At 45.4% G+C, this 15,130-nt stretch overlaps 1 protein-coding gene across 8 annotated transcripts in view; it reads left to right on the top strand.

The window, feature by feature from the left end:
- The window catches only part of PLCB4 (phospholipase C beta 4), a 177,219-nt gene that overhangs the window by 96,943 nt on the left and 65,146 nt on the right, over positions 1-15,130 (top strand). For all 8 annotated transcript variants that reach the window (XM_036380089.2, XM_036380084.2, XM_036380092.2 and 5 more), the window contains 6 exons: positions 2,667-2,767; positions 5,357-5,437; positions 5,738-5,797; positions 6,974-7,117; positions 14,347-14,426; positions 14,977-15,030. In XM_036380089.2, the coding sequence (XP_036235982.1) occupies positions 2,684-2,767; positions 5,357-5,437; positions 5,738-5,797; positions 6,974-7,117; positions 14,347-14,426; positions 14,977-15,030 (503 nt within the window). In that variant the 5' untranslated portion in view covers positions 2,667-2,683. The remainder of the gene's footprint in view (positions 1-2,666; positions 2,768-5,356; positions 5,438-5,737; positions 5,798-6,973; positions 7,118-14,346; positions 14,427-14,976; positions 15,031-15,130) is intronic.

Genomic DNA, 15,130 nt, shown 5'->3' with positions numbered 1-15,130 from the left:
TTATTTAACGTCTCTAAAGAGGGTAATTCTTGATTCTCACCAGAGTGAGGATATATGCATGCGTGTATTTGCAGCCATATGAATGCTACAATGTCGTGTTTGTTCGGGTTTGCTGGTTGGGATTGGTGGTGTTTTTCACTCTCTTTGAACTGCTGAAAAATCAATGAAGACGAACAGAAGTCCAAAGAGTGACAGGGGAATATTTTGTATTTTAGTTTGGTGATCTTAAAAGCTAACAGGGTTAAGAAAAAAATGGATTTTTGAGAGGACTGTAAAAATTGTGAGAGGCTGAAAAGAGCTTTTCTAAAGGCAGAGAGAGTTTTCTTCACCTTCTGCACAGCTGCCAAAGCCCAAGGCTTAAAAATGTTGTTTGTTACGATTCCTCCAACTCCTTGCTGCATGTACTCAAGCTGCCTTTCCCTCACACTTCATCTGTCTCTGTGCATCTGTAAACTGCAGTGACCTGTGAGAGCAGAGCTAGGGAAGGGACTGGGAAGGTGGGAACAGCGAGGAGCTGGAGGAGCTGGAGTGCCCAGACGGGAGTTGTGGATGAGCTGTGAGCAGTCAGGCCGTTCTCTGCCCTAAACCCGGCTTATGCAAATGGATGGAGGGCTGTGGTGCTGGCTCTGGGACAGGGGGTGGTGCTGCCTCACTGCTCCTGGGCCAGACCCTGGCTCCAGGGAGGCAGCAGGGAAATGCAGAGGGCTCAGGCGGACTGCGGGGCTGGAGAAATGCACGGTGCAGCCCGAACCGGGGAGCTCCTGTTGGACGTCTGAGTGATGAAGTAACAGGCTCATCCCATGGGTGAGTGCCCAGCGGGGAGAGAGGAGCTCTGGGTTTGAGAAATGCACATTGCAGCCCAAACTGAGGAGCTCCTGTTGAATGCGCCAGCGATGAAGTAAGGGGATCATCCGATGTGTGAGTACCCAGAGGGAGGAGGGCACCCCTGTGCAGGGGCTGTGTGGGTACCCAGAGGGAGGAGGGCACCCCTGTGCAGGGGCTGGCACATAGCTGTGCCTCTGGGGCTGTGTGGGTACCCCAAGGAAGGAGAGCATCCCTGTGCAGGGGCTGGCACACAGCTGTGCCTCTGGGGCTGTGTGGGTACCCCAAGGAAGGAGAGCATCCCTGTGCAGGGGCTGGCACACAGCTGTGCCTCTGGGGCTGTGTGGGTACCCCAAGGAAGGAGAGCATCCCTGTGCAGGGGCTGGCACACAGCTGTGCCTCTGGGGCTGCATGGAGAGCTGGCCAGGTGCCTGTGTGTGCTGCTGAGGTGGGCAGTGTTTCTGAGAGCTCAGAGTGTGCTCAAGCTCTCTTCACAGCCAGGTTTCTGTCAGAGTGTGCTCAAGCTCTCTTCACAGCCAGGTTTCTGTCAGAGTGTGCTCAAGCTCTCTTCACAGCCAGGTTTCTGTGTGCCCCTCTGGAAGGAGCACTAGGATCTGCCTTACACAGCACCTGCAGAACTTCTGAATTGGGTTTGTGTGGGCTTCAGCACCAGTATAAAAGGGGAAAAAGCCATTTCTGCACGCTTGGGACTGTGCAGGACTACTCTTCACAGCCTTAAAAGTGCCACCACATTTCTGCTGTTTTAGCACAGAATGTGTCAGCTTTTCCCAGAAGGATGGCAGCAGTTATTGCTGCAGGAGCTACCTGTTGTATTTGAAGACCATTCTGATAATAGAAGACAATTAAATAGATAAAGGAACAGCTACCATGCCATAAAAATAGTGGTTATAACTTCAGGTGTGTCTGTTTTAGGTTTCCTTTGCCCCAGGAACAAGCACTAAGTTTCAGTTTGTTCTGATTATTTGGAGGTGCTGTGTGAAGTCCATGAGCTGCAAAGGACATGGCCCCATCATGCTGCTGCCATGGGGTGGCTGTCCTGGTATCCAGCTCCCCTCATGAACTCAAGGAAAAGCAGCTCTAGGCTGATCTGAATTGCAGGAGACACAAGAATTATATGTAATTTCCAAAAGAAAAAAAAGAATTTGTCACTTTCTTTGAAAGGATCTCAAACCATCTCATAATCCTGAGGAATAAGATGATATTCCTTGTTCACAGAGGGGCAAGGGCCCAAGTGCACAGGACTGGCTAAAAGAAAAGGGGGCTTTTGATAAGATATTGGGTATAGATGATCTGTTTTCTTCAAAGCATCTCCTCATTGGGAGAAAAAAGGTACAGATGAGTAGTTTAAATATAATATAGTAGGGTTTTTTTAAGATTTGGGAATCGAGATCTATTATTTTATATAATCCTGTTTTCAATGAAAATGAACACTTAATGGTGACATGTGTATATAACTTTCAAACTGTGTTTTTGATTTCTGTATCAATGACCAGTAAAATAAGAAGCATTTGTCTGCATTACAGGTTGTGGTATTTGGTCACCTAGAGCTAGGTTAATCTCAGCCTCATTGTACTCTAGAAGTTACAGTGCAAGTGTTTTCCAAATAATTAAGTTCATACACACATTTTACAAGTAATTTCCATTTTAAAGATATGAAACAAAATTACTCTTGGGGGGAAAGCTCCTAATTTGGAAATGCACTGTGACATTTTAGTACTTCTGTATGAAAGGAAAAGCTAAAAGTCACTTTTTTTCCTGCTTGGCCTTTGAAATGCTCCTTTTGAAGGACAGTAATTGAACTGTGCTTTTCCATTCCATTGCAGGTTTTTCTTCTGTAATCATGGCAAAGCCTTATGAATTTAACTGGCAGAAGCCAGTTCCCTCTTTTCTGCAAGATGGAGCTGTGTTTGATAGATACGAAGAGGTAAGACCCAGTTGCCTTTCATTTGCTATTCTCTTTTAAATATGCAGAAGTGCCGGAATATTTCATGTTTTGCTTTCATTGTACACAAAGAAACTTTAATTTTTTCTGGTAATACCCTCAGAAATGTCTGTGGGGAGGCAATACCAACAGACCTTATTGCTGCATAGGGTTTTTTTTGCTTTTAAAAGAAATAGCTTTAAAATATATTTAATCCCTCTGATTTGACATAAGCCCTGAGGAAGAGAAAGGGAGAATTGGATCAAAATATCTGTAACGTGTCTAAAACTCTCATCTTTGCAGATTCATAAAGCACATTATTAAACAAGTGAATCCTTCAATTTTTTTGTATTATCTATCAAATGGAGGGAGGGAGAATATTGAGAATATTGCTTTTTTTTTGGATATATAAACTGAGCACCTGCTTATGACAAGGGAAAGCCAGAGAATACAGAACATTCATTTTCTGATTCAAATGCATCATTTGAGAACTGGAGTGGTTTTATCTACTTTAGAAAATCAATCTGCACTCTATCTGAAATATGATTACTATGATCCTGCTTTCAGCTGTGCTTTAATCCACCTTTATTAAAGGAATGCAAAACAGGACGTTTTACACAGGCAGCTGAAATAAAGTGCTGAGAAGTTTACCCTATACTCAGCATTGATATGCTGGTAAGAATAATTGTATCAGGGTCTATTTGTAATCTTGTTTGAACAGGAGATCTCTGTAAGTTGAAGGTAAGTGCCTTCAGGGATATTAGTATTTTCTTATCTTTTGAAATGTAAGTAAAAGGTATTTTTTTATCACCAGGCCTGCCAAGATAGGGATAGTTGGTTTACCCTGTGTTTCCAGATTTGGGGCCAGATAAATGAAGTAGATAGCTGTGGAGATGGAGAAAAAAGCTTTATTTTCCTTCAGCAAGCCCTGCTGCAGACACAGCCTGTGAGTGAGGGGCACAGCCCGTGGTGGTTCTCTCACCCTTCCCCAAGGAGCAGAGTGTGGGCAGCTACAGCAGAGCATTCCATGTGCTCCAGGTTGGGTGGCATTCAGGGGCACTGCTGGCACCACCTGGGTGTCAGTGCTGGGATGTGCTGGCAGGGACAGTGCCAGGCACAGCTGTCCTGTCCTGGGCACACGGGGCATTCAGGGGCACTGCTGGCACCACCTGGGTGTCAGTGCTGGGATGTGCTGGCAGGGACAGTGCCAGGCACAGCTGTCCTGTCCTGGGCACACGGGGCATTCAGGGGCACTGCTGGCACCACCTGGGTGTCACCCCTGGGATGTGCTGGCAGGGACAGTGCCAGGCACAGCTGTTCTGTCCTGGGCACACGGGGCATTCAGGGGCACTGCTGGCACCACCTGGGTGTCACCCCTGGGATGTGCTGGCAGGGACAGTGCCCGGCACAGCTGTCCTGTCCTGGGCACACGGGGCGTTCAGGGGCACTGCTGGCACCACCTGGGTGTCAGTGCTGGGATGTGCTGGCAGGGACAGTGCCAGGCACAGCTGTCCTGTCCTGGGCACACGGGGCATTCAGGGGCACTGCTGGCACCACCTGGGTGTCAGTGCTGGGATGTGCTGGCAGGGACAGTGCCCGGCACAGCTGTCCTGTCCTGTCCTGTCCTGTTCTGCTCTGGGACACCCCAGCTCTGGGCACACGTGGGGCCAGCTCTGGCACCCAGCTCGGGCTCCTTCAGCTGGGTTTGCTGCCCCCAAACCCCCAGAAAGGGGCTCCTGCCTTCCCCCCGTGGAGCAGAGCCTTGTCTGTCCATCCTGTGAGCCCCTGCTGCTCCAGGCTTTCTGTGGCACACCTGGGAGCCTGCTTTGTTTCCTCACAGAGGACTCTTCCCACAAATTCTCCTCACTATTCAATTAAGTCAGGAAGTTCTGGATCCTCTTTTTCTTGAAGAAGTGATTGCTTCTGCACACCCTTTTCCTGAATTTCAGCATAATTTATGATGCTCTAATTGAGGCTGGAGGTGTGTGGAGGAAATCTCTTTTTAAATTCAGCTCACCTGATTTTTTGCTTTGCCCAGTCTCTCTGGACTGCCATTCTTTCCTGATTTCTTGTACAAATCAATATCCTGCAAGCTCTGCTTGTCATTCACTCTGGCTGCACAGCACTCACAGTATGTACACTACCACAGTGCAACAGAAAAGTGCTTCCCAAATTCTGCACCTTAAAAGGACGTGTGGCCATTTGATCCTGAAGGTGGCATTGGCAAATGATATATTTTTTACCTTCAAGCATTTAATTTTGAATAAATTTCTTGAAGTTCTGTTTCATTAAGATTTTTTATTAGGTAAGAATCACTGCTTCTATTAAATAAAACATCATCATTTAGTTGCAAAGAGGTAGGAAAATATTAATTAAGTGCATCCCAGTGTCTCAAGTGTCAACAATAAGTCAAATCATTAAAAGTGATCTCTTCTTTAAAAGCCTGCCTCCCTTGTTTCTGTTTTTTTGGGAGCAGCAAATTCTGCAGGAGGGTCTTTGGGAAGAAACAGAACAATCCTTTATTTTCAAACGATAAATAATTGATATTTGGCAAACTGACTAAAATAATGGTCTGTATTTTCTTTTCTATAGGAATCTTTTGTCTTTGAAAGCAACTGTCTCTTCCAAGTGGATGAATTTGGCTTTTTTCTGAGCTGGAAAAGTGAAGGAAAGGTATATTGTAATTATGTCAGGAATGTATATTATATGTTACTGCACTTTATGTATATTGTGGTTTTTAAAAATCTAAAATACTATGTTAGTTTATTTACAAAACTAGTCCTCATCCTGTTCTTTTTAGAATTGACAGAAGTGAAGAATTTAAGAGGGAATCAACTGATACTAAAGGGAAATATTCTGCTTAGTGTTTATTAGCAGAGTTTGCCAATAAGTTAACAGTTTATTTTTGCTGAAACTCCCAGTGGAACCACGTCTCAGCAGACCTTTGAACTTGTACCCTTTTTGTCCTTTCAGGAGGGCCAGGTGTTAGAGTGCTCCCTGATCAACAGTGTTCGTTTTGGAGCTGTACCAAAGGTACTCTGTACTCACTTTATACTTCCATTTACACAAGGAATATTGAAGCTGAAGGTGAAATGCAGGATGGCATTCATTTCTTTAAGTAATACCAGTAACACAGCTTTGATTTTGCAATCATAGCCTCAGATTTGCAGATCTGCAGTGATTTGTTGTGATTGCAGTGGGAAGGGTCAGTCATCTGGTCTTCCTGATGTACTGCAGGCTTCAGGATGCACTGAGAGCTGAACAGACATTAAGAGCACATATCAGGAGATTTTAATTATCTTGTAACAGTTTATTGGGATACTTGTTTAGGCATCTGAGAAAAAATGTTTAATTTTCCATTCATTTCGTTCCGATCTGTTTGAATTTATTTTATCTTCTCTCTCCATTGGCATAAACTGTAGAAAGATTTGTTTGCATCCCTCTTTCTGCATTTAGGTGCTCAGAGAGGGCAGCCTCCCTTTGTGAAGTGCAGAAGTACTAGCTAGGAGTTCTGGAGCCCCAAGCCTTTGGAAATACACTCAGTAGTATTCAGAAGGAATATGCAGGGTTTTCTGCAGAGCTGTGCCTCTCCTTCCAGCAGGCCTTCAGTTTGGGAGATCTGCTGTCAGCCCTGCATTTCCACTTTCACAGGTGGAGTGGTTTTGTGTAGGTAACTCTCTCTTAGAAGTCCTCCTGGGAGTGTGCAGGCCCAGATCTCTGCCCCACAGAGAAAAGGCAAGAGCTGTGGAGATGCAGACAGCCCCAGCAGTGAGCTCCTGCCTCCAGCTCTGCCTTTCCAAAAGCATGCCCACGGAACCTCCAGCAGCAGCAGGGACAGCAGCTCGTGTGACACATCACTAAGGAACAGCCACAGAGTCACAGAGATGGTGACTCCAGAACTATGGACTTAACTAGATGAGAATAATTAACTTCCACATTAGTGCTGATCCTCTGTCTCCAGTCCTTGGAGTGATTAATTGTTCTTCTTCGTGATGAAAAGATGAGGTCTCACAATCACGTTCCCGACTGTTAGAATGTGTTGTTTTTTCAGGTTTGCACACAATGTTTCTGAGTGAAAGCACTCATTTCAGATGACTAGCAAAGGTTTAAAGGTGTAAATGTATAAGGAGGTGAAAATGCATTTTTACCATAGTGCCTTGCATAGCAGAAGTGTTGCAAATGTAACAAGTTCTTTATTCTGTCTCACAGGATCCCAAAATACTGACTGCACTCGAGGCTGTTGGAAAATCAGAAAACGAGCTGGAAGGACGGATAGTGTGTGTTTGCAGTGGCACAGACCTGGTGAACATCAGCTTCACTTTCATGGTAGCAGAAACCACAGAAATAGCCAAGGTATTTCACAGTTAAACAGTGTGTAAGGGTGGTGAAAGAAGAGCTCATCAGCAGTGCTCAATTGTTTTTCCTAAAGCCTGCCTGCGTGGCTGACTGAAATACCTGGGTTAATGTCTGCTGCCCCACTCTTCCAGAGGACAGCAAACATCCCTGTGGAGCATGTGAGTGTGCTGTGGTGAGGGAAACAGTGACTCTGTCAGCCTGAGCATGCACAGAGGGTTATCAGAGACACTGAGACCACTGTGTACAGCACAGGGCATTCCCTTAAAATACACACTCTTTGCTTTTCTTCTCTGTCTGTATGTATTTAGGATATTTAGGATTATAATCTGTTCTGCCTGTAAGATAAATATTAAATAGTGATCAGTATCACACACCTGGTAAATCCCCTCCTTTAAAACTGTTTGCTGAATGCAACATCACCAAGTCCCTTGCCAGACCTGGTTTATTGTTCATTGTTTTGGATCCATACCTTTGGAAGCACTGGCAATGCTGAGTAAACTCCTTTATAGGAGAAACACTTGTATAACTTACATGGGAACACTAAATTGATTTTACTGTGTGTATTTTCAGCAGACTTCAAGGGAAATAACATGTCAGAGTTATGTTTTGAAAGCATTTGAAAAAAGAAGTAAAGCAAAGGAGATGTTGGCAGCATTCACTTTCATACTCCTCCCAGCAGCATCTCAGATTTATTCTGGAAGCAGCTGCAGTTAAGTTTCTCAGCCACCTTAGATCTCAATAACCTGTATTAGACTAATTGGTTTGTGAGAATGTTGGCCCATTACAGAGGCTGTCACAAGAGATGAGCTCATTATGCTGTGGGGAAGATGTGGTGCTCATTAGCAGCCCAGCCTTATGGAATCATGCCACAGTGGGCAGGCTCTGAGCGGCCCATGGAACCCAGAGCCCTGCATCTGGGAGCCTTCCCACCAAAATACACATCCAGACCTGTCAGCAGTGATGATCCACCTCATCTGATAGGAGATGTGTGAGGCATGAGGGAGAGCAGAAAGCAGATAAGCCAAAAAAATCAATGCAGAGCTCTCTAAGTTGCCTTCACTGGGGAATTTGGCCTGTGCTGTGTTGACCTTTGGTATATGGTAAATACCACAACTTGCTACTGCACTTCTCTGCTAAAATGGAATTTTCTGGGAGTTATCGGCACATAGAAGTGCTCCTGCTTCATTCTTCCTGTTGTGTTCAGGAGAGAACATCTTCCTTGTGGGACACAGTAAATCCCCTGCAGAAGAACAAGCCTTTGCATGGCATTGAGTAGCTGTGCAGCTGCTGACTGCAGCTTAAAATAGGCCTCAAATTAATCCAGGTTCAAAGCCCCTCCTGTGAAATGACAGAGGCAAGAGTTTGGAGGGGAAGGGGCAATGACTGAAGCTGGAGCTACCCAGATATGTGTGAGGGTTGTAAATGTGTGTAAGAATCCTGTGGTTTCTGCTGTCCCCCATTGCTGTGAGGAACAGAGCCTTGGTCTCTACCTGATTGGGATACTTTAAATGCTGTCCCCCATTGCTGTGAGGAACAGAGCCTTGGTCTCTACCTGATTGGGATACTTTAAAATGGGGGAACTGAGTGGCAGATCCAAGCACAAAACCTCTCTGCCCAGAAAGGCTTCTGTAGGTGATAATTTGCAATTGGAGAAGAAGCAGTTGTTACCCACTGAAGGCGGGGTTGGAATGGGACTGGCTGACTGTGACAAGGGGAATTGGTGGAAGATCCTATCAGTGCAAGGAGTGGCACACTGGGAAGCAGGTTCTGCCAGGTCCCTGGCACAGGGTGGCACAGGGGGACAGTCCCTGGGGTGCCCCAGCTGTGGCAGTGGGCTGGTGCCTGCTGTGGGCAGGGCTGGACCCTCCCTCAGGCTCTTGTCACCTGTCCTCACTGTGCCCCTGGTGCTCAGCAGGGCTGGCCAAGGCCCTGCTGGGCTCCAAGTATAGCTACTCCAGCAACAAGAGTGTGTTTATTATCTCTGCACTTGTCTCCAAGCTCCAGCTCTGGTATTTACATTCTATCTACTTAAATTTTATTGGTGTTTTCAGCTGAGAAATTGGTTTTCATTTCCACTCTTAAAACAGCCACAAAATTGGGTGTACTCTGTCTCTGATTGCAAGCAGCTGTCACAGTCCACTCCTAAAACAGCTCCACTGTGGTAGTAGAGAGTGACTGTAAAAGGTGGAATTTAAAACCTGATGTTTGGAATCCTGATTAAATCAGGTTGTATAAATTATCCTGAGCTAAAATTAACACACACACATGCACACACATATATTAGAGATGAGAGCATATGTGTGTATTTTTCTTTTTTACTCCCCAGATGGACTTTGTGTGCCCCAGTAATTGGATAATCTGTTTTCCTCAGTCTAGGACAGTTGAAAAGGCCAGTGAGTGTTTGGGGGTGAATTCCCTTGGGGCAGAAGTGATCCAGTGCTGGGGTGAGGCCTCAGCCCTTGGCACATGGGCTGCCTGTCCAACACTGCCATTAGTCCAGTAAAGCTCTTGTACTTCAGCCACCCAAAATCTGGACTTCTTGTCTTCTTTGCTCACCCACTCTGGCAGTGCACTCAGTGGCAGCAGCCTGGGCACATTGGGCAGCTCCCAGTACAGAGCCTGTGAGCCCCAGCTTTGCTGCTGGAATAGCTGAAGGTCAGAAGGATCCCTTTTGTCTGTGTGCAAGTCCTGGCAGTGTTTTCACAGCCATGTCCTGCTACAATCCGTGCTGCATGGGGCAGGGCAGGGCGAGGTTTGGCACTGTCACCCCTCGGGTTCCTTGCTGTGGCTGCTGGGTGATTTTCCTGGAGCAGAGAGGAGTTGTGAGATGTTTGCACTGAGGGAATGGGGACATCTGCTGGCTGAGGGCAAGTGCCAGGGATTCCTGCCAGCCCACGTGTGTCCTGGGCAAGGTGGAAACGATTCTCTGGCTTCCTGAGCCTTCAGGCTGTGGAGCCCTTGGCAGCCAGTCCCAGACCTGAGCCCCAAAATCAGAGGGCAGTGCCTCCCTGGCTCTCCTGATGCCTGCAGTAGGTGGAGTGCAGCTTTGGAGAGGCTGCACTGGAGAGGGAAGGTAGAATCTGGAGAGGTCTGGCAGTACTGACCCCATGGGTCAATAAGCCATGCATGGCCTTGTCTGGAATTTCATGAGCTGCAGGCTATGGTGCTTTTTAACCTTTCATTATTCTTGTCCTTTTTAACCCTGCCCAAATGAAAGGTTGATGGCTAAAATAGAGCTGGAAGGCCAAACTTATTTGTGCACCCTGCCAGTTGTGCCCGTGTTTCATCGGTGAACCTCAGCTAACACAGGGTCACTAAGTGCCTCAGAAGCATTTCAGTCTGACAGCAGAAGCTAAGAGAGTGCTTCTTTGATTAATTTTCTTGCCCCTTCTTCTTCTAGAGATGTTTGACAGCGTTTGATCTTGTCAGAGAAAAACAACACAGTGTTTGTTCCAGCCTGCAGTGTAGACTTTGGCCTCCTGTGTCAGCCTAAGGGGGTCTGAGCTTAAGATGTACTGGTGTTTGGTTTTGTTTCTTTTCATGGCTGTTCATTTTCTAGGATTAGATATCAGGGTCCAGATCCCTCTGTGAATCTGGAATAATATTTGTGTATATCTTGACAGATTAAGGGTACTGAACCATATTTTGAAAATTAGAAAATATTCGGCACTAACATCAGTAGGAATCCAATGTACCCTGATTTCTATCAAAGACATTTTTTTTTTTTCTAAGAACAAGGTGCTTCCTATTGGTACCTAAATGGTACCAATAATTGCTTCCCAAATGGTACCTCATTTCAGAATTCCACTTTTTACAGAATTTTCATCCTTTGCACAGGTAGTGACTTGAAAATGCTGAGGATGAAAGGAGAGAACTGATGATCTTTATCCCTGTTACTTACGTAGGTGTACAGGACTTTCAGCTTCATCTGTAAATTAAGGGGTGCTGTCATAGAATGCAAGCAAGGCTGCTGCTGTGTTTGCCTGTGTGTTAGCTGAGAAAAACCTGAGCCCTTCTTTCATCCCTCCTGCAAGGTCATCAGACAGTGTACATTAAATCTGGGAATGGTTTGTTGTCAGGAAAGCAATATACTGCCAGCTGGATATTGAATTCTGTGAGTATCTGTGTGCTGGATCACAGTACCCTGAAAGCAAGTATGAAGGCAGTATTAATTGGAGACTGTTCTGCCTCAGAGGGACAAAAAGTCTGACAGTGTTGAATGTGTTGTTGAATTTGGTTTTCCTTTGTATTCCTGGTTACTGTGGGGCAGCTGGTGGCCGTGGGCAGGGTGTGATGTGACACTGCAGGAGCTGCCGTGCCCAGAGCCAGGGGCAGGCAGCCAGTGCAGCTCTGTCAGCTGGAGCAGATGGGCAGGAGGGGCTCTGGAGCTGCTCCTCCTGCCCAGGGCACCTCACACCAACGTGGAGATGCTCTGGAGCTGGACACAGGCTCTGGGCTCCCTCCCCTGCCTGCAGCCAGCAGCAATGTGATGCTTCTGTGGCTCAGCAGTGTTTGGCTGGAGGTTTGTGCTGTTTTGCTCCAAAGGAGTGCAGTTCCTGACTTGGCATCTCTGTCAGGGAAGGGCATTAACACTGAGAAAAGGTTAGAGAGACCTCTAGAGTGGGAACCATCATGACAACTCCTGCAAAAAATCACTCGGGAAGTGCTTAGTGGATTGATTTCTCTCTTCACTTGTGGTTTTTTCTAGCAGTGTTCCTTTTTGGCAGCTCTTCTAGATGAGCAGAAGTAACTCCAGAGCTGAGTGCTGGCCAGCCTTGCTTTTAAATGTTAGTTTTTGTTGTATCTGCTGTAGTTTTAATCCATTGCCTTCAAATCAGAATGGGTCTGTAGTGTTAGCTCCAAATGAAATGCTGATATGGTCAGCACTGCACCAGGGGTGGTTTTCTGGCAGAAACAAATGGCAGAAAGCCTGCAGCTTATTCCCAACGTGCATTTGGTGTAATTTAATTTTTGCAAGGGTTTTCTGTTTGCAGTGAATATGCCACTGAGTGGTTGGGTCAGTGTTGGAGGGCTGAGGAGTTCTGAAGGGCTGCAGAGCAATGCAGATCACACAAGGACAAATGTTTGTGTAGCTGTGACAGTGTTAGTGCAGCAGGAGTGTTACATTTAGTTGGTTTAAACAACAACAAAAACACCTAACCAAACAAACAAAAAATCCCCCAAATCCAAAACAAACCAGAAAAACCCAAATAAACCACAAACCCCAAACGTAGGCAGTTGACAATAGTTGAATTTCAGCAGTTCTAGGAAATTGAATTCTGTGTAAGATTTGTTCAGACAATTACCCTGGAATTATCACAAGCACCGTTCCTTTATCATCTGAGGTGAGGGAACATTTGCAGGAAAACATCAGTGTTTCCTAAGTCTGTCAGTGCTTTCTAGTTATATCAGTTCTAATATAAAGATAAAATAATATTACCTTGCCCCCGAATCTTGCTTTCTTTATCTTCCTAGGCAGTCCCTGCAGCCTGTGACTACAAAGTCATCTTACTCATGCAGCTGCAAAAAGGGAGATGGGAGGGCAGACTCTGACTGGGGGTTATTCTCAAGCCCAAGAACACACCTAAGAAAACCCCAAATGCTGCCTTTTTTCATAAGTGATGGTTCTGTTTTTCAAATGATTCTCAGACACACACTTGATCTCTTTAAATGAATATTTCATGCAGTATTTATTTAAAAGGTAGCTTTAAAAAGAACACTTAAGTATTAACACATATCTTAATAAGTGACTACTTTTCCTAAAGCAAAACAGGTTTAATATTTCATGAGTACAGGGGTCCCCTAAGTGTGTTGAATTGACACCTCAGACCTTGTTTTAACCCCAGGGATTTGCTGCCTGCAGTTTACAAAATGCCATTTCCCAAAGAGGCTAGTGCTCCTCCAGTATAAATCACGATTTTTTTCATCTGTCTTGCAGATGTACAGCACTCATTCATGAAAAGAAAAACACACTCATCTGCATCTATTTATGAGTGTCATATCCTGGATGCTGCCCAAGTCAGCTCAGGCTGCATGCACAGCATTTGGCCAGAGGCAAAAAGCTCCTTTATTCCCAAGGTTAATGTTTAGCAGTGGACCAAATCCCATCTCAATTCCACCAGTGTAAATTATCAGTTGAGTAATCCTAGTGTTACAATGGCATAATTGAGATGGAGCTTGGCTTGTAGCTCTGCCATTTTCAAATCTTGCCATGGCTTTTTCCTGCCAGGATTCTTGCTGAAATCAATGGGGGTTCATGTCAGGGCCTAAGCCTTAAGCTGCTTCTCTGCAGCTCTGCAAGGTTGGGGTGCAGGCTACAGCAGAAAAATAGATCCCTGAAAGAGGAATTACAGAAGTAAGGGCTGTAATGCTGCTGTTGGCTGCAAGTCATCCCAGGGATTATTTGCAATGCTGTGCATTTGAAGGATGAAAGCAAGCAGGGCTTGAATATGTAACAGGGTGTTGGAGCAGTTGTTGTGCCTCCTCTAGCTTATTGATATTTTATTTCACTCCTTTTCTAAGCTGGACCAGTGAAATATGTCCTCACACACTGGATGATGGTGCTCAGCAGGAGCTGATACTGCCCCTGCCACCAAGAGGGAGGCCAGAGTTCATACAGGGCATAAATGGAGGCCACAGCACAAATAAATACCAACTCAGCTAGGGCTGGTATTGCCCCTGCCCCCAAAGGGAGGCCAGCACAGGTTCATACAGGGCATAAATGGAGGCCACAGCACAAATAAATATCAGCTCAGCAAGGGCTGGTATTGCCCCTGCCCCCAAAGGGAGGCCAGCACAGGTTCATACAGGCCATAAATGGAGGCCACAGCACAAATAAATACCAACTCAGCTAGGGCTGGTATTGCCCCTGCCCCCAAAGGGAGGCCAGCACAGGTTCATACAGGGCATAAATGGAGGCCTCAGCACAAATCAGTGAGCCATCATTTGCCTTGGCTGGCAGTAAACTGATTTATTGGCACTGCCGATCCCACATGTAGCATTTGGAGGAATGGCAAGCACTGTCCCTGTGCCTAGTGGGGATGAACAGTGATGGGTGAAATGGATGAAATGGGGCTGGGCTTTTCCATGGTATGGGCTGTGACCTGGCACAGGTTATTACCATTACCCATGGCTTCAAGGAGGAGCCTTCCCCCAAGCCAAACTTTCCTACTTCTCCCCTCTTCAGTTTTGCTGATTTGGTGTTTTGGTGTTCTTGTGTTTTTCAGCAATGGGTAGAAGGGCTTGGATCCATCATACATAACTTCAGAGCTAACAATGTCAGTCCAATGACGTGTCTCAAGAAACAGTAAGTTGCTTTCTTTCCTCCCCCTTCTCCTTTATTTTTCTGTCCTTGTGTTTTCCTTGTTGGAATTGGAAAAAAAAAATGCTTTTTGTAGTTTTGACATTTACAAAACAGTGTCAGAAAGAAAATGGTGTTAAATGAGTTAAGAGTTTGTCTTTCATTGAGACTAAAGATGTCTCAAGGCTATATCTGGCACCTGCCCAGGAGAAATTACAGGAGAATTTATAACTGTTCATTTGATTTATGGTAGTGTATGTTTTAATTATTGGCTGGTTTGTTTTCTCTTTGATGCCTATGCAAGCGAAACCCCGTGGGACTTTCTCATCTTCACACTGGTGTTAATTGCTGTACTGATTTTTTTGGGCTGCTTTTTGCCTTTGCAGTTACAGCACTGCCCTGCCTCAAGCACTAAAAGGTTACAGAAAAATGTTTTTATTGCAGAACAATTATTTGTTTGTACTCATTTAGCAGACATGGCAACAAGTTAAACATAAGCATCTAGACCCCAATTTTAATAAGCAATGTTTTAAAAATATTTCATTCCTAATTTCAGCTGGATGAAGCTGGCCTTTCTAACAAACACAAATGGGAAAATTCCAGTTCGGAGGTAAGCACATTGGGGAGCTCTAGGTTTTTTCACTTCCTAGTTCTATAATTTTAATAAAATTCTGTGGCTTAATACTGGAATATAATATTAATGTTATTAC

This window comes from Molothrus ater, chromosome 3 (genome assembly GCF_012460135.2).
Source record: "Molothrus ater isolate BHLD 08-10-18 breed brown headed cowbird chromosome 3, BPBGC_Mater_1.1, whole genome shotgun sequence".
Classification (NCBI taxonomy): domain Eukaryota; kingdom Metazoa; phylum Chordata; class Aves; order Passeriformes; family Icteridae; genus Molothrus; species Molothrus ater.
Note: the sequence above shows the minus strand (reverse complement) of the source record. Positions and strands in the feature narration are given on the sequence as shown.